General features: G+C 39.3%; 1 protein-coding gene across 1 annotated transcript; it reads right to left on the bottom strand.

The window, feature by feature from the left end:
• Positions 1-385: 385 nt before the first annotated feature.
• Positions 386-20,074, bottom strand: LOC308198054 (uncharacterized protein). The gene is made up of 6 exons (XM_080599601.1): positions 18,846-20,074; positions 17,690-17,742; positions 14,881-15,007; positions 12,787-13,260; positions 6,917-11,545; positions 386-6,402 (listed from the first exon to the last, which is right to left on the bottom strand). The coding sequence occupies exons 1-5, from the start codon at positions 18,930-18,932 to the stop codon at positions 11,414-11,416; spliced, it is 873 nt and encodes a 290-aa protein (XP_080455727.1). The 5' UTR covers positions 18,933-20,074; the 3' UTR covers positions 386-6,402; positions 6,917-11,413.
• Positions 20,075-23,752: the final 3,678 nt, after the last annotated feature.

Genomic DNA, 23,752 nt, shown 5'->3' with positions numbered 1-23,752 from the left:
CGGGATGTTTGTAGCTATGGCAGTTGAAGTCTACACTTCCATATGCTTAACATACCCTATTTATAAGCCGATTTTAGCTGACCTAGCATGTATCAGTAGTACAGTTAGAGCCAGCAGCCTGCAGGAAAAAGTGGGCACAGGTGTTTCCATAGCAAGGCCTGTGAGTGTCTCCCATACATACTTCCAGTCTAAGCAAGCACATGAAAGGCTTGGCTTGTCGCTTACCTAAGGAACCAGGAAAACAAGGGGAAGCTAGATTTTGCTTGTGTCCTAATGCCCATATAAAAATAAAGACAGATGAAATACCCTTACTACCTTGTTAAATTCCATAAGCCGGAAGAGAACGTGCTGCACACAGGTACAAGTAAAATCCCTTGCTGGCAGGTTTGCAGAAACAAATTTTTTATTTACACAGGCAAGTCTATCTTTAGACCCCATTTACCTCTTTACATTTCTCGAATATTTACATGACTTCATGGTGCTCCAAGAGAGTGATGAACAAAAAGATTACAGAAACTGTCAAAAGCATAGCAAAAAAAACCCAACCTATCATTGTGCTTTAAAACTTATGAGCTAGAATAATGTAGAAGAAATGTAGTTTTAGCACTTTGGTCCTAACGGTCATGCTCTAGAAGACACTTAAATAGCAGAGGGGATTTCAGAAGTGACCGTATCCAGAGGTTGCCAGTGACAATTCATGAGTGAATCGTAGAGTTCTTCGCTTGTCTCCGTGAATTGTCTGTTCATTTCATCAACATCCAAGTAGAGCTGTGGATCTGAAAATAAAAGCCTGGTAAGTCCAAGTATCAAATCTGAGGCATGCGCACAAAAAAACTTCACGTGAAATGGCTAATAAAATGTATTTTAAGCTAAGTGTAATAAGCTATTAGATCTACTAATTTTAGTGAGGTATTTAGTCCTCTAAAATTTTGAGCCTCACAACTCCAACTTTTGGGAATTTGTATATTAGAAGGCTGGGACTAGAATTGTCTTTCAAGATAAAGACAAAGACAATGTTTAAGATAGTAAAGATAACGTTTAAGGATAATCAGCCATGAAACCCTCCCAAGAGTCATTTAATTCACTTCTACGGCAATACACGTTACATAGGATAGTTTCTAAACACTAACACAAAATGCCTCCACGTGAGGAACTTTGCAAACCTTCCAGGACGCAAATATGTTTTGTACCGTATTTGTAAGTGCAAGCTGAATCCTCCTTTTGGAATCTGCAACATAAGCTTTTACCTCAGGGTGGAGAACAAAGCTTTTGCATATTACTGAGCTTCTAATATAAAATCTGTTTAGCGGAACCAATACAAAGAACAAAATTCTGTCTTAGACCATTTTCAAATGGGAATGAAGGCACAGGTACAAGAAACCTGCTGCGAAGCATTGACAGTGTCCCGTTTTACTTGATGCGGTCAGTGTATGCTGTATCAGCTTTAAAACCCCAGCTGATTGCAGATCAACCCCACAGAGGTTTGACCTCAGCTGAATTTTCAAGATGTTCTTCATCCAGTAGAGGTTGGCTTGTATTGTTAAAAGGCACAAGGATGGCTAAACTCAAGTGACAATGATAGAACCCTTATTACCGTCAGTAATTAGGTCATCACCGATTGCAGTCATAACTGAAGATTCCTGAAAGACAGAAAAGGCTAAGTTTAATCATAACTCATTTCAGAAAGCATCACAGATTCAAAGTGCTGCAGTCTCAACCCATTCCTTCTTCCTACAACTACAAGGATAGATGGCATTTTATCTATTTATTTTTAGAAGAAAGCCAATATTACAGTACAGGTTGGAAGGGACCTCCGGAGGTCACAACTAATAAATTGACCACTTACATAAGACCACTTACAACAACTGTTTAATTTGCTTTAAGCAAAGCAAATCAGAAGAACAGGAACAGAAGAAGCGTACGCAATTATGCTGTCAAAACCATTCTTTGGTATGCGTGAACAAATAATGGTGTATAAATCACTAATTCTATGGATTTACTATTTAAGCACTTAAATACAAACACCTCTGAATGGAATCTGCTCTTTTAACTTCACACTAAGCAGAAAGCATGTTTTCAACTTCGGATTCTTTTTGCTGATTCACACAAATCTGTACAACGTATTATCTGTGAAATATTTTCTTTACAGCAAGCGTGCACTATCTTTACCTCAAAAACAGCTGGAGCCATTAAAGAATCTCCTAAAGAGCAGTCTCCAACAGCTTGCATGCTGTCACAGGGAGCATAGGAGCTGTAGTTGTAGTCAGCGTAAGCATCGTAACTCCTCTGCGAGTAGTAGTTCTGGTAATCTTGGCAATAATCATTATGGTTGTATGACTGGTACCGCTGCAATTCTGCTTTCAGTCTGAAACATGAGAAGTTGCATACAGTCAGAGAACAAGAGACTGTAAACCCAGTTCTGAACTTAAACAATTTGTCAGCTTACATACTTCAAAGCTTAAAAGGAAGCTTTCCTAAACAGTCACCTAAGTGACAGCTTAAGTCACAGCTCAAAACCTCATTTCTATAGAAGCAAGCATCCTCACCTTTGCCAATACCAGAAGGAATTGTTCTCATGGATTAACTCCAGAGCCTTGACATGGTTACCTGTACACATCAAGTATTTTTAGCGTTGGCATAAGCAAGCTGCTGCTATGTCTCTGTGCTTTGCTAAAGATTGATTTAAGACCAGAGACATTTATCAAGCACAGCTGCTTTAAAGATGCAGTCTTAACCCTTCTATCTTTTGTTTGGTTAATTACTAGATCTTATTTCCAGAAAGAAGTGAATGGAGTCAGATTATCCATTTCAAAGAAGCATCTGACGCTGCCTGTCAGTTTGCCATGTCTACCTCCACCTGCTCAGTTTTTTTGTTTGTTTAAAGTCCATTAAACATTCAACAGCTGCCAACTATACCGCTCAGGTGAAGTCAGTCTTGCTTAACAACACAATCGCGATTCTCCAGCATGACGCCTTATTATTAGTGGGAGAATTACAAAATACACTGGTTCTTAAGAAGAAAGGGCCAGCTGATTAGCTTTCACTACTTTCCCTTTCAAGATTTTCTCAGGGGCAGCTTCAGACTAATGACAAGAACCAAGACAAGTGCTATCTGTACTAAAACTGAGGTACACTGCATAAAGAACATTCAGATAACCCAGCTGCATATTCAAAAAAATCCGCTGTTTAGACTTGTCTTCACTGATTCTGTACAGGCAGACCTCCTGTGTCTGCAGTGCCCAGTTTCTCTCACTTGAATTGGGGATGCAGAGAAGTGAGTTCTATGCTTTTGGGGAAGAATACAAGCTGAAGGCATTCTGAAATAGCTTCCAAACTCAGCAAACATGAGGGACAAACTAATCCAATGGCTGGGTATTTCAATGCTAAGAGAGCACGGTACTCAGCCATTCAGAAACGTATTACTGATGTGTATTTTAATACCTACATTTGTTTCAATACTGCAAAGCTACACAAGTTCTAATAAAGAGGTAATCCATTGTCTTGTTACTGTAGTAAACAAACAGAAGATACATCATCTTACGTCTTCTGCTTCCAACTGCACTCTTCCTACATACAGTTGTGTAGGGAAGGAAAATCTGAAAATACTGTTGACGTTCTTCTGGATAGCCGAAGCAAGAAAACATGTTTGTGGCTTATTCTTGTTTTCAAAATAAAACAATATTAATTTAATCAAAAAATTTTGGCAAAGAAGTTTGGACAGTGCTCTCTTGGAGAAGAGCATTTCCATTCTAAAGCAGAAGGAGGCAACATTTGCAGAATTATGCTAGGTAAACAGAAACAGAAGTGTCATTTTTTACTATTTAACAGAACACACAAGCTAACCTCATGAACATACTGAAATTGTTTATATGAAGTCCTGTTTTGTCAGTATCCTGAATCAAAGTTCATCAAATTTGGTATCAATTCTTTAACCGTTCAGAGACCTGAATTGCCTTAAATAAGTGATAGAACTGAGCCGGTAGAGTAAGAAACCCTCTCAGGAAGTGCTAAGCTTTAAACTCCCCATTGCCCTAAGCTCATGAAAAGCAAAGAATAGCATTTTAAACCTGTTCTAGTAATAACGCCTTTGGCTTTCCCCCTGCGTTCCCATTTTTCCCCCCCACTTCTTTCCTGTCAACCCACTATAAAACTAGTTATGTGCTTCTCTCAAACTAGAGGGAAAGCTCTAAGAACAAGAACTCCCTAGCATATAAAACCACTTGTTGTCCCTTCTACCTTATGCAGGCCCAAACCTGAAAATATTTACCAATGCATTCAGCTTTGCTGCTGTTGAGAAACAAGGCTGGTTACAATGGCAGCTAAGCCCAAGTTGCGCTGTCTGGCTAGACTTAACAGTTGGATTCCCCCAGCCATCCTGAAGCAGGTTGATGAATCCAGGGAGTCAAAACATAGGACTTCTGCATTTCTGGTTTTGTAGACTGCATCCTGTGTGCAGCCACTACAGCAAGGGCCACAGACTTTCCAAAGGCAGAGCTACAAGAATCTGATTATTTAGAATAACTGTATCAATGCACAACTCCTTGGTTACCTTTTAGAAATTCCTATGCTCAGCCGGATTCCTTTTCCCCCCAGACCTGGTGCGTTCTGGCAGTCTTGCAGTGCCCTCATCTGATCACCTTGCTCACCAAATCTGACATAGGCATACCCTCTACTATTTTCAAAAGGGAGAAAACCAATTCTAGTATGCATAACAGTTACAAAGCTAACGAATTCAGTTTCTGTCTTCTACAAAAAACAGAAGATAGCAGCTACTATAGCTTCTATTACTTAAGCAACCTCTCTGGCATGTGCACGTGCACAGAAAAGGCTTTCACCAAATTAAAACACTTGGGCCAGAAGCAAAAAGCTTATTCCTTGGTAGCATTAAGATGCAACTCACTGAGAGCCAGCAAAACAATACATTTTAAGTGCTCTCTGCGTAAGTAATCAGATTCCATATTTCTGCATATACAGCAGTTAATCAGTTAGCACTAACCCACTCCTTTTGGAGCCACAAACTTTATTGGTCACAAACACCAAGAGCTGGCTGTAATTATCTGAACCAGTATTAACCGGTACCTCTGAACTCTTCAAACAAAAATATCTTTCAGGTGCTCTTAGAAGAACAACATCAATTGCCTGCAACAATTTGATGGCTTTGCTAAACGGAGCACTGAAAAGCACAGTGGTACAGTTTCTTTTGTAGCCTGTTCAGAAATTATAGCCCCGTGCCTACAGCTTCAAATCAGGCCAATCTTACCAGCCCAACTCTTACAGCTTAAGTTCACTGCACTCGAATGCCTTCAAGACGTGCTTTTAGGAGCCATGGAGAAGAACCCTCTGGTAAGACCACCATTATAAAGTACTGAGTGTTGTTTTACACTTAAAATAGAACTATCTGTTACAGTCATTCATCAGCTTTCCCTAGGCTGCTGCTCTCTCACTACTGAATGTGATCCTGCTCTCAGTTTCCCACTAACTTTTTCCCCCAGCGGTTATGGCCTCTTTTCATCTATGACACTTTTAAGGGACTACACCGTGTTGAAAAATGCTGGTTAACATTTCCTTTTACACAAGGTGCCTCATCGAATTTTCCTGACTAAACCAAACCCCAGAACCTTAACTAGAAGAGGAAGCACACAAACACACACGCCTCCCTGGCCACCATATCTCCCCAAAACATATCTGTTCAGTAACAGACCAACTGTAAGAATACTGCGATTAAAATCAGTATAGCTCTATACACTGCTTTTGTTCGGGATTACTAGCTAATGTCCTTCCCCTTACCCCTTCTGGAATTAATACTGAATTCTGTACTCCAAAACGCGGTTCTTAAGTCATACAAATGACATTTAACAATCAGAATTTTTCCACACAGTGATCCTCAATAAAAACTTCAATCCTCTACTGCAGTCTTTCAACAAATTAAAGGAATACAAAACTGGCTAATAACTGTTCAGTGATTTTTGGACCTTTGTAGCACTAGAGTAACAGCAGTACACTCTGCAGCATAGTTGCAAGTATGTGGGAATAATCTCTTTTTTTCTCTGAAAGGTGTGAGGCCTCTATTTCACCCTACTAAAGATTTTACCACCAACTGTACTGCTAGCATTGAGACACTGCAACTTCTGTGCTTGTATGAGATGCAGGACAGGTTCCTTAAGGTGTCGCAATTTTTCGTCTAAACCTAGTGTTGAGATGCTGTGTCTTTGACTCTTCAGTATCAGCTTTCTTTCCAAACACTAACGGAGCAGCAGTAGTGACAGAATCCTGCTTCTCTTCTGTCCTTCCCAAAATAAACTGTGAGGCAGCTGCAGACTCTGCACCTGAACGCTCTGAGTGAACACCGAATGTAAATGATGGCAAGGCAGCATTTTGTGGACGCAGTCGCAGTACCAAAACCTGCAGAAATAAGTGAATGTCAAGTCCGTAACCCACGGTGTATCTGCAGTACGTGAAGGTTTGAACTACATTCTAGTCCTGATCTTTCCAGTCAAAACTGTTTAAAAAACAACCCACCAAACAGTAAAACAAACAAGAAAACCCCATGCTTCCTCTCTACATAAAACTTTTCACAACTGTGTTTTCTGCCCACCACCTGGCTTTAAAAAGTATACGAACTTCTTTGAAAGATCATGTTTTTAGTCTGAACTCCAAATGAACAACGTGTAGGGCATGTAAAGAACAAGCACGTCATTAATGAAAGCTTTTCTCTAAAAAGGATAAACTTATTCTTGGGGAAAAGTGTGGAAACAGATGTTATCTAGGCAATATTCCTACAGGAAAAACGAATAATTTTGCCACACCTCAAAGGAAAAAATAATTGTGCTTAACAGGTAAGAAAATAAAAAAAATCAGAGCAAACCAAAAAATAAATCACAGAATATGCATCCTCGTTTTAATCATTAAGTATTACCTTTGAGCTCTGCTTTGGTGCTTGGCTTTGCACTTTCACAGGCTACACACTTCGTGGCCTCTGCTTTGTTTTGAACCAAGCAGGTCTCCCAATCCCAGCTTCCTTCAGGCTTCTTGAATTTGTCTAAATCCAGAAATTCTCCAGAAGGAGCAGAAAATGCAGATGCACTGCTACTGGTCACAGGTGTTGGACCCTCTGTGAGACAAACAAGACAGTTAACCATCCTGTTTGAACATGAACTATAAAATGAGCATTAACTTTTAAATTTGATTTGTCAAATCCCACAGAAATGTTCAAAACTACTCCGCAACTCCCCCCCCCGCCCCTGAAGAAAATAAAAGCCACCAAAAACCCACAAAGAAACAAAGAAACAAACAAAAAAACCAGAGTGGAACTCAAAGCTTCCAAACAACACACAACTCTGTTCAGCACACAAGCTTCTGCTGCTGTTGACCACAGTGTAACCTCCATAAAGAGGCCTGACAGGTGCCTTTTAAAAAAAAAGGTGCCTTTTAAGAGAGAAGCAGAAGATAACGCTTCAAATTCAAAACCGGAAAGACAAGAATGGCTCTTCCCTTCCACGGCACACGCAGAAAACTTTTATCCTAGTATTACTTGCATCGCTCTTCCTCCTGACAAGTGCAACGTAACCGTGCAATTCACTGCACCATGGTCACAGTAAACCCCTCATTTCCAAAATTCCTCCTTGCAATGGCAAGAGCCTCAGACAAAGATGCCGACTGACCGCTCAGAGGTTGGAAGTCCAAGAGAATCAACTCTGTCTGAAATCCATTATCTTACCTCATGAAATTTCAGTCTTACCGCACAGGATGATTACAAAAGCCCGGTCTAGTCCACCTTAATTTGTTTCTTCCAGGATATATTTGCACAGGTGTTTTTCGATGTAATGGCATGTTAAATGACATTTAGAGTCAAAGTTAGAATTAGAATCGTATTTTAAAAACAATACAACCACGCTCAAAATCAATTACGGTCACACACAATGGGAAACAACCCAGTACTGCCCTGAAGAAGTTATCCAGCGGGTCACTCGCTTTCTTGAAGCCTACCACTGACCTTCATAGGCATCTCTCTGCTTTAGCTTAAGACTAGTTAAGACTACACTGTCTTGAAATCTGGCTTCACATCTCCCCTCAATTACATACAAACGGTGAGTAGAGGCATTTTGGCCACATTCTGTAATTTTTTTTACTTATTTTTTGAAAGAGAAAAACGCAGTCATTTTTAACTCTTTCTATGGAGTTCTCATTTTCGCCAGTGAAAAATCACTATGTTGTTTTTAAATTAAGTCACTCACTTCAGCCATCTTCCCTCACCAGCTGCAAAGCCGGGGGTATCTGCATTGATCCAGCTCCGTACTAATACATTTCACAATCAGTTCAATTTATGCGACAGGCTGGAACCTGGGCTGAGACCTCTGAAGTGCCTGTAAACCAATCCTGCAGACAGCCGCTAACCCATCAACCGTACCTGGGAATCGTGTTGCTTAAAATATTCCATATATGCAACGTACTTTTATTCTGTACAAGATTCACAGAGGCTAGGATGGAAACAACAGGAAAAAAAGGACCATACCTGGTTTCTCAGACTGACAGGCTACACATTTGTTATCTTCCGTCTTATTTGGTACAAGGCATATTCCACAGTCCCAAGAGCCTTTCGCCTTCTTAAATTTGTCTCCAAAGCCCAGAGTGGCTGTTGTGTCAGTGCTGCTCGAGGAGGATGTCACTGTCACCGAGCTGTCTGTGACCACTGGTCATGTCAGAGCAGGCATTACTCCCGTTCCAGGTTTTGGTGTCTCACATGCTATACATTTTGTAGCTTCCGGTTTGTTTTGGACAAGACATGTATCACAATCCCACGTTCCAGGTACTGTTTTGAATTTGTCTCCAAAGCCCAGCATCCCTGCTGGGGGCGCTGCTGGCTTTGAGGTGTCGCATTGACTTGAACTTACTGTCTGTTTCATACTCTCAACTGTTGAGGCTTTAGTAGCTTGACAAGTTACACATTTGTCCTTTATGTCTTTGTTTTGCAGAAAAGGGTCACATGTATCAGATTGCCAGTACGATGCTTGTTTAGAAGTCTCTTTACCTGCAGAAAAAGTTGTTATTGCAGGCCTAGTATAAACCACTGTGCTTGTTGTAGGTTGTGCAGACGTAGAAGAGCGTGTTTTCAACAATCCAAAGTCTAGGAAGCAAGAAAAAAAAGTCTTCCTGTTAGCGCAGCACCTCACTACATGTAACTAAGTGACTTTACTAGAGGGCAAAAATTTCAACTCAGGTGCCAATGGTTACAACTAGACATTCAGACCGAGCGCAACAGGAAGTCCCCAGAAATCTTATCTAAACGGATGAAATTTCATCTGCTGCACTGGGTCACAACAGAACATTTCGTTAAAGCTTCATTTAACTCTTTCTTTCCAAGCAAGCTTTAAATCAACATTTTCACTGGTCGATACAAGTACAAACAGACAGTAGCTGACTGAAATCTGACAGTCCAACGTGGAATGGAAATAATACAATTTGATTAAGACGCGATGCCCAATCGAATCAAATTTCTAAAGCTCCTCCTTCCGTAGCAGATGACTCAAATCTACTCCAGTAACTGTACAGAAGTTTGTACTCGGAGCAGCAATCCATACGGTATTTTCCCACAGATGCTGAATATTAATTAAATAATAAAAACTCAAGACAATTGAACAACTGTCTAATTTTCTATAATCTTTTTCAAAATGCATCGGACACAGGACAACTCCTTATTTAAAAGGTGGCAATTTTAACAGAAAAGACAAGCTACTAATACAGAAAGACTAAAGGAAATGCATCTTAAACAGCAGCTCAAGTTGCTTGTAAATCTACCTTGAACATAGTTGTTTTGTGGTTTGTTTGTTGGTTTTTTTTAAGTCAAAAATGAAGTCTTTGAACAATGTGGATTTAGATTCTGCTTCTTTTAAACCGATAAAGAAAGTGAATGTCACTTCACTCAGAGGTCTTCCCTTAAACAAAATGCACAATGTATTTTCTCTCACTTAGCTCTTTCCAGTAGAGAAATGTGCTGCCTTCTTCACAAGTATGTAAGTTAGAAGAAGACTTTTGGGAAAAGATCAAATTCAATAAAGCCCTTTTTCTTAAAAGATATCTTTTCCACAGACACACTTTATGAAACTGTTGAAAACAATTGCAATTGCTTAAAAACAAAATTCAGAAAAGGGTTTTTAACGTAAAACACTCCACTTCTGTTTGCAGTTTAAATTTTAATCCACAGGAGCCATTGTAAGCTAAGGCCCAAAGATTCGCAGCTTTCGCCATGTATTTGGAACTGAAGCTCTTTCCTATTCTTTCTTCACCTGGGCTGAAGGTGGGACAGGAGTGTTGAGTTTTACAAACATTTCCTTTTCAATTCCACAAATTGTATTTACTTAAAATGAAACACCGATTATCTGGCTAATTCTCTTAGTACCTCATTTACAATTACATCCTAATACGTAAAGGAGATGCAACCCATCTGCTTTTCATCTTGCAGTTTTACTTCCAGCAACAAACACCACTTAGAATAGAAGGGGGCAGATGCACCCTAACAAACGCAGCGCTTAATGTAATGCTCTCCTACATTCATATTTATAGCAGATACTCTATTAACCATAAGTCGTGTGTTGGTTTTTTTTTTAATAAAAAATGCTAGCGTATTTTTTGCAGCATCTTTTTAAAAGGAGTTCATTATCTCTCCAGGATTTTTTAGAACGTCTAAGACGCTTCCTTCCTTTAATACGTGGGCAGTGGTGAAGGGACCACCAGCAAAATCTTTGACCTCCTCTTTCTGTGTGTTGATGTTGGTTGAGGTGGTGGTGTCTTTTGAAACAAAAGAAAACAAAAACAGCTTTCACAATGTGACCTAGTTAGAGCAGATTATACTCACTTTTGTTAGAAACAAGAATTTCCAGCTTTCATGCTTCTCACATAAGAATCTTCACAAATTCTACTTACTTTGCAATGCTTTATGATTACAAGCAAAACAAAAAGCAACAAAACAAAACAAAAATTATAAAAGCAGATCTGTCACTGGAAAAATACTGCAGAAGTCCAACACTGCCTGGAATTGCTAGCATGCGCAGACAGGACAGATTGAAGATTTAATAAAGAAAAAAAGGAAAATCAGCACTTCAGATCTGAAGTGCTAAAGTTTCAGTTACCTAGGGTAAGAAAGGGCGTCACTGGAGTACCACTGGGTCCAGAAAGTTCTGCCGATTTTACAACGGGAACACTAAATGTAAACCCAATCTGCTATGAACAAGAGAGGTTTTTCAGATTCTCAAGCCACAGGAACTTCAATCGAATGCACACACAAAACCAAATCTGAAAGCTGCTCTTCACATTTGTAGCACGCATGCTGAATGACAAATTATAAGCCAGAAGCCTACATACTTTTCTCCATCAAGGCAGATTCTGCTTTAGTGTTCTGCAACAGCCTACTAAATGCCTAAGAAAAAAAGTCAAGCTCCTTTATTATTTTACTTACAGAAGACGTAGGTAGCACTTCTGCCTCAGTAGATTTCACAACTGGAGATGAAAACGCAAACTCAGGACTGCTAACAGTACTTGTTGGTTGTATCTGTATTTTCAAAAGAATTAAAGGTTTATATTTAAGAGCAACAACTACCTGAATTCACTACCCAACAGAAGTCCCGCAGTGACGTCGAAAAACCTGATGTTTGAGTTATTTTGCAGATAAAAGTAATAATAAAACACAGGGAAGTTTCCAAGTGGGTATAGGACAATATCTTCAAAACCAAATTCCAGAAACTGAGAGGAAAAGCTGGAGATGCTACTTAGGTCTAAATGCACGGAAAAGCAAGCCAGGAAGCTGAAGAACGGCAAACTCAGCCCAATGATACTCCAAGAACTTCAGCAAACACCTCAACATGTTAAAGCAGCTGTCTACTTCAAACCGTACAAAAAATATTTCAAGTACTCTGGAACAGATTAATGTTTATTTTATTGCAATAATATGCCAATTATTGCACCCTAGGCTCATTCTATGTGAGGCTTATATGACCACGTTACCTCTAATTTAATAACTTAAATAAAGTTGTGGTTTAACCATTGCAGGCAACTAAGCACCACACAGCCACTCGCTCACTCCCTCCAAATGGAACAGGGAAAAGAACTGGAAGTAAAGAAGTAAAGTTGTTAAATTTGAGGTAGCATTAATGACTCATCGCATGTAATGGCTACCTGGAAAGACAAATGCCATAACCCTGTACATACTCCCCACTCCTTCCCCTTCTTTCCCCCAGCATTTATTGCTGAGCACGATGCTAAATGGTGTGGAATATCCCTTCGGTCCTCTGGGCTCCGCTGTCCTGGCTGAGTGCCCTCCCAGCCTCTTGTGCATCCCCGACCTCCTCGCTGGCAGGGCAGCGTGAGAAACAGAAAAGGACTTGTCACTGTGTAAGCACTGCTCAGCAACAGCTAAAACACCAGTGCCTTACCAACACTGTTTTGCTCACAAATCTGCAACACAGCATCATCTACTACGAAGAAAATTAACTCTACCCCTGCCAAAACCACTATAAATAACTTGGCATAAAGTCCACACCCCCCTTCCCCCGCAGACTTCCACAGCATTTGAAGCAGTTATACAATCACGTTAAATGGGAGTTGGCAGGCTCTAAGACTGAGAGAAGCAGAATCAAAACATTTATGCCTTTTTCCCCAAACTGGCATACAACCCCAATTCATTCAGCTGCGTAGAAACTAATATTTGTTAGTTTCATGAGCACCACAGAAAAAGTCAACTCGCAATAAAGCAGTATACTCATTGTAAACATTATTTATAGCATAAAGATTTACCTTGCCCGCCGCCGTCGCTGCTGCATCTGCCATGCCTGCCGCCTCCGTTGAATTTGCCACGCTTGTCGTTGCCGCTGTTGACTTTGCCTTGTCCTTTGTCATCAGCAGATATGGCATGCCCGCCGCCATTATTGGATATGTCAAGCCTGAGGGCACTGTTGAACACGTTATGCCCGACGTCGCCGTTGTATATATCATGTCCTCCACCTCCTCCTCTGATAGATCTGTCAAGTCCTCCACCTCCGATGGATCTGTCATGCCCTCCACCTCTGATGGATCTGTCATGCCCTCCACCTCTGATGGATTTGCCATGCCCGTCGCAGCTGCTGGAGTTGCCGTGCTCATTGCTGCTGTTGAAACAGCGCTCGGTGACGCTGAGACAGCGCTACTACCAACGAAACTAGAATTGAACTGAGGCAGCGATGCAGCACTGATGGGTAGGGGTATGTTCGGTAGCACTGGTTCCTCCACTTCCTAAAGTTGCAAATTTTAATTTTTCTTATACAAGACATACTACTTTCTCACCCCATCCCACCCAATTTATTAACAAAATTAAATAGAACAAAAATCCATACAAATTAAGAGAAAGCAAGTTTCCAGAAGAAATCCCGATCTCCCCACCTCTGTCTACCACGTCATTTTAATTTATGGCAGGCCTGCTTCCACATTATACTCTATTCAACAACTGTACAGCAAGAACACTGAAAGTTAACTCAAAACCTGTGCAGAACAGAGAGGCACAGATCACATTTTCTTTCTTTCTTTTCTATACTTTAGTCATCAAAGCTCTGGAGAAGCATCATCCTTTCTAACTACCCTCGCATGGCTTCAATTAAGAGTACACTCTCAAGACAAGTGAGAAAGTGTTCCTCTTGCAAAATTAGGCAGGATAGCTGCCAAAGTTTCTAAAGTCACTACAGCAGTGAACGTGGAAAAAGGTAATGTTTAAAGAAGCAGGTAGGTTCAACAACCAAACTAAACACAAAAAGCACCAAAGAAAGTCAGACTAGCAGCACTGAAGATTGTGTTCTGGTAAATACAGTCTATACCATGTATCAGGATGCAAATATAAAAATCAGAAGAGAGCCTCTTAACAACTTCAATTTTCATCCCTGCCACTTACTTTATTTGATTACTAAGATTGGATGAGTTATGTTTTAAATGGCATAGAAAATCTGACCGAAATTTGTACAGTACTATCATGATCTACTTAGAAATGACTAGGCAGGGATGTAAGTTGGTACTACTGATATTCAGTGCATCCTGTAGCTTACATCTGTTTCACAGTTTTGATTTGAAAAGTTTATGGAACCTTTGATATTTGGACCATTATTTTATTTGTGTTACAGGAATAAACAACAGTGTTTACGATTTCTTTATATTGCATCATCCAGAAGTCCCATTTAATGATTTGAAACTTAAATTAACTTAAATACTTAATATTAACTTAATATTAATTAAATACTTAATGTTAACATAAATACTTAAATTAACTTACAGGCAGCTTATATAACATCCAATAAAAGAAAAAATAATCTGAATATTCATGGTCATAGTTTTATGGAATAGATTTTTCCTATTAAAATGAGAAAAAAACTCTCTCACAATGAGTTTGGTGAGTATCAAAAACTGAGTCATCGTTAGCAGACATGCAGAATGCTGTCTTCTACTACTCTTTTTCACACTCTTGGCCTGTATCTTTCTGTATGACTTAAATATGAAACCAAAAATTAAGCTTTTTTTTTCTTTTTATACTTGGCACTCGTTTCAAGTATCATTCCTTTAGAAAAACTATACAAACCTTCACCAAAACTTCTCTTCTTAGGACTCATTCATTCAATTGCTAACGAGAAATGTTATAGTTTGAAGAATCTCCAAGGTAAGAGAATTAAAAATTTCAAAATTACATAAGCAAAGTTCAGGTATTCAAACACAGGAAATCAATTGGAGCCTGCTCTGAAACCCACAAGAAAACAAAAACAATGCAAAAATAAAGCGGTATTGTTATAATTTACTATGATGCAATAAAACTGACACACTTAGCTAGTTACTTCAGTAAGCTCAGTGACAGCAATTAATTTAAGAGTCACTTACCTGTTCTTGTACAGCTCTTGATAAATAGTGTATTCCTCTTTCCCTTCTCATTTTGCCACCTCCGCTACTCACTCCTGAAGACAGACCATTGGACGCAGCAGTACTGAATTTGTAGCTGGTCACATTGCTAGCACACGACAGTACAGAAGTTGGGGGAAACAAGAGAAAAAAAAATTACCAGCCAAATTTTTTTTTCAAGATATTAGAGCTGTTATTAGTCCTAGAATTGAAACCTGCTGATCAGAAAAAAACTAAAGCTGTCTCACAAGTTGCTAAACGCTGGTAAATACTTGATGTTCTAAATAGGAAAAACTTTATTAACAGCAGCAATGAAAAGGACATACATAAGTGCACCGTTCACACGGGAACAATGACTAAGCCAGAAGACCTGAAATAGAAGAGCTGATTTAGATTGTTATTTTCCAGTGCTTCCTTTAAATAGGACTGGTTCTCTGATTCTGCGATGCACGTGTATCTTTTGCAGGGATATAAAAGAACAGCTCACAAAAATACAGAAAGAGTGCACATATGCACACATACACATGGGAAACACTGCCAACAGCTCTGATAGAATAGGGACGCCTTAGACTTGTGTGGCAAGGTAATATGGCCTAAGCTTCAGAAGCAGCTCTGGCTTTCGTGTGGCCATCAGCAGGAACAGCAGAGGTGTTTGGGTATGCCAACATTCCAGAAGTCTTTTCAGACATGAATACAGATCCCTTTTGTAAGGCATACAAAGGCGTTTTTCTGGTACTTAAAAAAGCCTAGCTCAAAACCAGAAAGATATCCTAATCCAAGAGCAAATGGGGAAAAAATAACCCAAACCAGAAGTGAAATAGGGAATAACTCTAACAAAAGTACTATGGCAAGAAAATGAAGTATGCCTGGAAAAACTGTGACATCAAAGCTTATCTTGCAGCCAATCAGTCAGTCAGTACAGAAGTGCATTAGATCGCACTGGAAGACACCAGGTCAAACTCCCACAATACTGAGGAGGAGAACTGGTCTAAACTTGTCAAATACTTGACAACAGCCTGCTTAGCACTGTAACTGCATAGAGGAAGACAGATCCCTAAGGCATATGCTCAGACTTTTCTCTAATCCGAACTGTCAATCCATTAGAATTCTGAAAAAAGTCTTACATCAAAATAGATCTTCATTCAGACAACTATCGCTTGCCCGTAACAGCCCATATTCCTCTTTCTGTTAACACCTGTGAGCTTCAAGGGGGCAAAGACAGCTGTCAGCCTTCAAGCAAGTCTAATCTACAATTGGACTCAGGATATAAAATATATATATATACACACACACGCATAGATATATAGCATTGGTGGGCCAGAGATTTACTGAGTATTCCAACTCAACTGTCCAAAGGGACTCTTGCCAGCAGATCAGTGTGGTGCTCCTGCTCCAGAACATGGCACCCAACAGAGACCAGCATCACAAAAAACACTACCACCACTACCTACTCTACAAACAAAAGGTAGGGCACTGCAATAAACTTTGTGAACGAAATCAAAAGCAGTGTGAGTTTTCTGTATCTCCTTCCTAAATGGAGAAGTAGAAAGGAGTTCTAACAGAGACAATTTAGAACAGTTTGAAAAAAACATAATTAAAACCCAGCACCTGATTGCACCTGTACCAGAACCTTAAAGCCAGTCGCTTCCACCCCTAAAAAGGTGGTTGTTGTGAAGTCCAACTTTTAGATGCCAAAACAAAGTGTTGAGTTCTTTCTGCAAGCCAAAGAATGCCCATGGTCACATAAGAATTGCTTGGCAGATGAGCATAGAGTCAACAAAATTCCCTGCTACTGTTCTTTGAAAAGAGCGACTCCCTAAAAACAGAGTGCAAAGTCCCTTAACTCAAGCATTATTACCCAAAACACCATTTGCCCAGAAGGAAAAGCCATCAATATTATCTGGAGGATAACTCATTTGACCTAAACCAAGAAAGCAGTATAACACAAAGCAGTCTCCTCAAGAAGAAATTCAATTAATTCTGCTGGATTTTTTTTATTTTAGAGATGAGTTAGCATTTGGCCTCAAATGATCCTAAAGAACACATGGTCTTCATGTGAACTCAAAGCAGACAATTAACTTCATCATGAAAGGAGTATTAAAAAAATGAATAATAAATCATAAATCTTCCTCCATGTTTTTGCTTAAAAAATAAAGAAAAAAACACATCAATAAACATCCTCCTGAACTGTAACTCACTTCCCCTACTTCACCTTCTAAAGAATACTTCAGAAAGAATCATCCCATTAGGACAGAGCTTTCAAACTGCAAGCAATTAAATAGCTAAAACTAATAGCTTTTCCCCTAGGGAACATTAGGAGGGACAAATTATTTTGTTATAAGTAAACTGAGTTATAAACCATGAAATATCTGTCAAAGCAAAATTTGTAACGCTACAGATTTAGTTAAACTACAAAATGAGCCATATTTCCTGTAGAAGGAAAAAATTAGGCCTCCAATAGCAAAGATCCTTTCTGTGGATACAGCATTATAACGTGCCTCGTTTCCCATCTTCGTATCCTACTCAGAAGATAAACTTGGGATAAAAAGCGGTGTATCAGTACTTTTATTCTTGCTCATCTTCCTTCCTTTCATAAAAACAACAATTTTCTCAAAGTTATATTGATCTTCAAACACAATCCAGACTTTGCAGCTCCCTCAAAATACAAAATTTTCATTGGATTTCCCATTCCTTTTACTGAGAACTGTCACCACCTTTCAGGTGCAGACCGTACTGAAAAAGGAGATTTCTTTCTTTCTTCAAGTAAGTTTTAAATTAATAGATGTCATACCTTTCAGATGGTTCTGCTCGCTGTTCTGCAGGCAAAGTCTTCTCTCTCATCCCCTGCAAGTTAAGTTTAGTTCAAGACTTAGCTGAATATGTACAGCATACACAAAGTACCAACAACCACTTCATGTGGTTTTTTTGTGGTTTTTATTTTATTTATTTATTTTTAATTTTATAGCACTGAATACACCTCACCTACTTAACGTTGTTCCGTAATTCAGCATTGTGGGTACAGTTCAGTTAAATTTTGGGGCTAAAGTAAGCATCACTGCTTCACTCAGCATTGAGGACAAACTGATAGAACACTAAATCAAATTTGTCAAATCCTCTAACAAAGAAAGTAATTATTTTAAACAAAATGACAAAAATTGTGTGTGTGGGGGGGAGAGTTTTCATCAAAACTTGTGTTTACCAGCCCCGTAAAAGGGACATACTTTTCTGTTTTCTATCATTTATCAACAAACAAGAAAAAAAAAAACTCTACCCCCCTAAAAACTAAGCAGTTGCTGCTACATTCATTTTAGAACTTTACCAAATGGAGATTGTGCTGGCTAAACAATACAGAGATTGAAAGAGTTAAAAGCAATAAGCAACCAGTATTACTGACCACTTTGATTTCCAGCCTAAGAAGCCCATACACTTAACACGTGGTCATTTGTACACTCAGACTGATACTGGAAACACAGATGTTTTCGCAGAAAGAGATGCCCATTTAATTTTATGGAAAATTTATTAGACTCCATCTACTCCAAAGCAATCAAAACCGATAACTCAGCACATTGTCAGAACTCTCACTTGGAGCACATAGCTCACCTGGAATAGTTTACACAGAACACGGGCATGTTTCATCAGTGACAGCTTTGTGTACATGAGAATATAAAAGGAAAACATTTCTGTCTTTTAATATTCTTTCACTGACAACAGGATGACTCAATAGCACATCATGACATCGTGAAAACAACCACAAGACACTGAGTGTTCCAAAAACAGAATTAAATCCATAAAAGCTCAATCTATTTCACAATGGTTCCCACTGCCTTAAAGCTCGCCTCAAACATACTATCAGTACTTTTTGCAAAGATAGGATAACAATTGGTTTGAGAAACATTCCAAGACTGGAAAAAAAAAACAGGCACATAAAGACTCAAAAATGTACTCACTTGGTACTTTGTGTCTCCTCTCTGGCAAATTTTGCTGGACTGAGTAGTTGAAGTCGGTGATGGTTCAGAATACCGCGTATAACGCATCGGCTGACGGTTTACTGTTGGTGTCACAAGTCTCTTAACAGGTGGAGGCTGGAATGCATTCTGGGATTCCAGCTTTGAAAGGGAAACAGCAATCAATTTATCCTTACGTCCACCCAAATTAATTCCAATATTTATTGATGAAAACAAATTACAGAACTATAAACCTCCCCCCATCGGTCTTGGCACTCAGTGAATACAATTTGAAAATTCTGAAGACCGTTCAACTTGTAGAGGGAAATCACCAGAAAACCAGTAACAAAATCCATAAAGCTATATATAAGTAGCCAAAGTCTGACTGAATTCCATTTCAAAATTTGGCAGTTAGCTTCATAGACAAAATAATTCATGCTACCATAATTAAAATAACCCATGTTCCTAGAATATGCTCCTATCTTTTCCTCTGCCCACACTGTGATTTTTTTTTTTAGTAGCTTAATTCATTAATTTAACATTCGAAGTGTTAAGCAACTAATTATACAGGCTTCTGGGCTTCACATTCCCTACATTTTCCCTCTTCAAAGTTACACAAACAATAGAACACACTCAAAAAAAAAACAACTTGTCAATCTTACAATAATCTCATTCATTAAAATATGATCCAATGCTTTACATGTGCATTAGATGCACTTCAAGTAGTGGGTTTGACTTCCCTTTTCAAAGCATTTTCACAGACCAGAGTTAATTTTTAACACAGACCACTGCGTGTTCTGCAAAACTGACTTAACTGAACTGTCAGACAGAAAACAAACCCTAAAGGCTACAAGATTTACCGATGGCTCCGCCTGCGGTCTTAAGGATCAGAAAATACAGTCTTAGGAAGCATGCTATTGTTCAAATCAATACCAACAGGAAATTGTTTACGCTGCAGCTTTAATTTCACAGTATCTCCCAGCTCTTAGTAATAGGATTCACACTCTCTCTAAAGTATACAAAAATACATCTTTCTAAAAAATATTACATTCAGTTTGAAACCTTGAATAAGACATGTTTTATGTAAGTTCACAAATCTACTTCGAGTGAACGACGGTTCATTGCTGGTTTTAAAGGTAAAAAAGAAAAATATTAATTCCCCCAGTTAGGCATTCAATACACCAAGAGCTATTCTGCCTGGTACAGTTCCTTGAAATAAGAAAAATACCACATCACTGCTACCCACCGCAGAAGTTTAGCCCGAGTGCACAAGTGTTCCGTCAACCGCATGTTCACTTTAGCAGGAAAACAAACGATCATCTCCTCAGCAAATAATTGCTTCTCATTGCGGGCTACCCTTCTCCCGCCACCATTATGAATTCTAGTATTATGAATAGACAATCTATCTCCTTTCACCCACTGACAGCTGCGTGCAACATTCATTTAGTGGCTGACAATTTCAGGCTCTCTGTTGCAAATCTGGCAGATCTTTCTTAATGCCTTATCACAGGTATATTGCTATAATATAACTGAGAATTCACACCAGATTTGGTTTTAGTTATTTGGATAATATTTATGATATACTTCACTTCTCCATGCCCTTGTAATTTGGCAGATGGTGAAAAGATGGTCCAGGAAATCTGAGATGTTTGTAAACTCTGAAGTGATTGTAAACTTAATTATACATCCATCCAATCAAGGAATTAGCACAGAAACTTCTTGAGACACTGTCCCTTTGCTCATTAGAACAGAAGATGAAAAGTTTGCACATCTTGTTATTTCCTTCAGTCACCTGATCTTCAAGTGGTCATTTAAGGGTTTTGCAATTTAATAAGCCCAAGGATACCCCTAACTAAAGTCGTCAAAAAAAGATGACTAGTTTTCATTTTTTAAAGAAAATGAAAGGAAATCATGCTTTACCACAGCATTATCACCAGTTCTGTGCTACCTCCAAATAGGAATTTAGGAGCGTTAAGATTTATAGCGTCGAAAAAGAAAAAGAAAAAAAAAACCTCTACCCCCCTAAAAACTAAGCAGTTGCTGCTACATTCATTTTAGAACTTTACCAAATGGAGATTGTGCTGGCTAAACAATACAGAGATTGAAAGAGTTAAAAGCAATAAGCAACCAGTATTACTGTCCACTTTGATTTCCAGCCTAAGAAGCCCATACACTTAACAAGTGGTCATTTGTACACTCAGACTGATACTGGAAACACAGATGTTTTCGCAGAAAGAGATGCCCATTTAATTTTATGGAAAATTTATCAGACTCCAACGATGGTTCATCGCTGGTTTTAAAGGTAAAAATGAAAAATATTAATTCCCCCAGTTAGGCATTTAATACACCAAGAGCTATTGTGCCTGGTACAGTTTTGCAGTTTAATGATACCCCTAACTAAAGTCATCAAAAAAAGATGACTAGTTTTCATTTTTTAAACAAAATGAAAGGAAATCATGCTTTACCACAGCATTATCACCAGTTCTGTGCTACCTCCAAATAGGAATTTAGGAGCGTAAGATTTATAGCGTCGGAAATTAACAATTTTCCTCCTCTTTACTTTGAATGGTGATAAAAAGCACAAAAACTAGTTTTCTGTGCCCGAATGAACACGGAAGTCTGTACAAAGTCTATATGACCACTCAATCAGTATTTTTCTATTTGTGATCATTTCTTCAAGAGAAAACTTGCCTCAACAGGAATTTTAATATGCAGCTTCACCCCAAGTTGGGGGACAAGATAAAACGACTTGGTGTGTTCTAGAGTTGTTGCTCTCAACTTACAAAGATAACATAATTCTTAACCTGAGTAATCTTCACAACCCATCATCTATTGTGGATACATGCCAATATTAACTTGATTTGATGTCTATGTTGTCACTGAGGTTTGAGAAAATTTTTCTAATAGTGATAAAGCATTGAAAAAGTTATCTACCTCAGCTTAAGTCATTATTGGTTCTTACCTTTCTTCGTTTGGACTGGAAGTCAGTAATATCCGGTTTATCTATGTCCGGAGGCTAAGGGATAAAACAAAGCATAAATATTAGAGGGCATTTTTTTTTTTCCTGAGAGAGAGGGTTCCCTGCAACAAAAATGTGGGGGTTCATGGTCAACTTACACAACACAGCGGCAAAACAGATGCCATTCTTTTAGCATCCTGTTGAAAAAACAGCGCAATAAATTAAACCGGCCACAACGTAAGGAAGAATAGTTTTATCTTTATGCTTTGATGGCACATTTACTAAGTTTTATAAACACATGAAGCAAAAACAGATTAAAAGAAGTGCTATTTACCAACAAAGGGCTTGACAGCTTCTCCATTGCCTCCAAGATGCGCCGTGCTGAGGTACTTAACGTAGCGCGGGACCGCACAGTTTCTTGTCTAGCTTTCGCTCTCCTTTGTGCCTGAAAAATTAGCATTTTAAGTGTTACAATGGTCAATTCTGAGCTAAAGAGGCATGTATTTTACGTCCCAAGGCTACACTGATGATACAATCAATATATTCTGATGACAGAGAAAAATGCAGTCACTGGGAGTTTAAGCCATAAAGAAGAGAATACATTCGGAGTTTAATGAAGTTTACCTTGGGCCTCAGTGCATCTTGCACGTGCTTGTTGCACGAGCAATAAAAGAACTCCGTACTTGTAAAAGGTCAAGACGGATGATGCTAGGACTGCTAAGGCCTCCGAAGCAGTAATCAGGGAAACAGAACTCAAGAAAAGGCTTGTGGTACAGAAAGCATTTTCAGTAACAACACAGACCTCAGAGTTTCACGATGGTCTAAGTGTACCATCTTAAAATCAGTGTATACAATCATAACCAGGAACTAGTTTTACTTCTCTCTTGCTTCCTCCCTTCCCCCAAGATTAAAGTTGGCTGCAAATCTTTGTCTTAAAAGATAAAGATCTGATTTAAACTGTAACAGATCTAAACATTACACTGAAAAAGTAAACTGTTTATTTGCACCACCCAACTTCAAATATCAGTCAAAAACTTCCTTTGGTGTGACTTTTTTTCTTCCCAGGTTAAACCCCTCATATAACCACACTGTGCTTATCACACGATGTGAAGACAGGAAGCAGACCACGCAGCATGTAAAAACACAAGTGAGACTCACAGAACCACAGAATGGTTAAGGTTGGAAGTGACCTCTAGAGATCGCCTGGTCTACCCCCCCGCTCAAGCAGGGCCACCCCGAGCAAGTTGCCCAGGACCATGTCAAGTCAGCTCTTGAAGACCTCCAAAGAGGGAGACTCCACAGCCTCTCCGGGCAACCTGTGCCAGGGCTCCATCACCCGCACAGTGCAAAAGCATTTCCTGATGCTCAGACAGAGCCTCACGTTTCAGTTTGTGCCTGTTGCCTCTTGACCTGGCACTGGGCACCGCTGAAAACACAATGGCTCTCTATGCTCTTTGCACCATCCATTCAGGTATTTATATACACCAATAAGATCCCCCCTGCACCTCCTCTCCTCCATGCTAAACAGGCCCAGCAGTCCCTGCCTCTCCTCAGAGGAGAGGTGCTCCCAGTCCCTTGATCATCTTGGTGGCCCTTCGCTGGACTCTCTAGTACCTTGCTGTCATTCACAGCAAGCAGCAAGAAGCAAGCTACTCTCTCCTTTAAAAGCCTAGTATTTTGGTTCCTCTTTTTACCATAATGCAGTAATATTGTAAAAAACAAAAATAGCCGACCAAAGAGGGTTCCCAGCTTTGCACCACAAGGTTTCAAGGTTTCCCGTAAGTGAGGTACTTGTACTGCCCTTTTTCCGTTGCACAAATGGACTGTCAGAACAGAGCCAGCAAACCCGCGTTTTCATTTTCTTCAAATTCCTTTTGATTTATCGATAAAAGTCACTTTCATTTAAATACATTCCTACCAAACCTGACTTGACTTTCCTTTTCGATTCAGC

Source organism: Anser brachyrhynchus (assembly GCF_964034855.1).
Source record: "Anser brachyrhynchus genome assembly, chromosome: 7".
NCBI lineage: Eukaryota > Metazoa > Chordata > Aves > Anseriformes > Anatidae > Anser > Anser brachyrhynchus.
This window is presented reverse-complemented; position numbering and strand designations above follow the sequence as displayed.

Excerpts from the sequence above, each read along its gene's own strand:
- LOC308198054 (XM_080599601.1), bottom strand. The coding sequence starts at position 18,932 with ATGCGTTATACGCGGTATTCTGAACCATCACCGACTTCAACTACTCAG. Across the intron at positions 17,743-18,845 it reads GAGGAGACACAAAGTACCAA|GGGATGAGAGAGAAGACTTT; the intron begins GTGAGTACATTT and ends CTTAACTTGCAG. Across the intron at positions 11,546-12,786 it reads CAGCGACGGCGGCGGGCAAG|ATACAACCAACAAGTACTGT; the intron begins GTAAATCTTTAT and ends TTGAAAATACAG.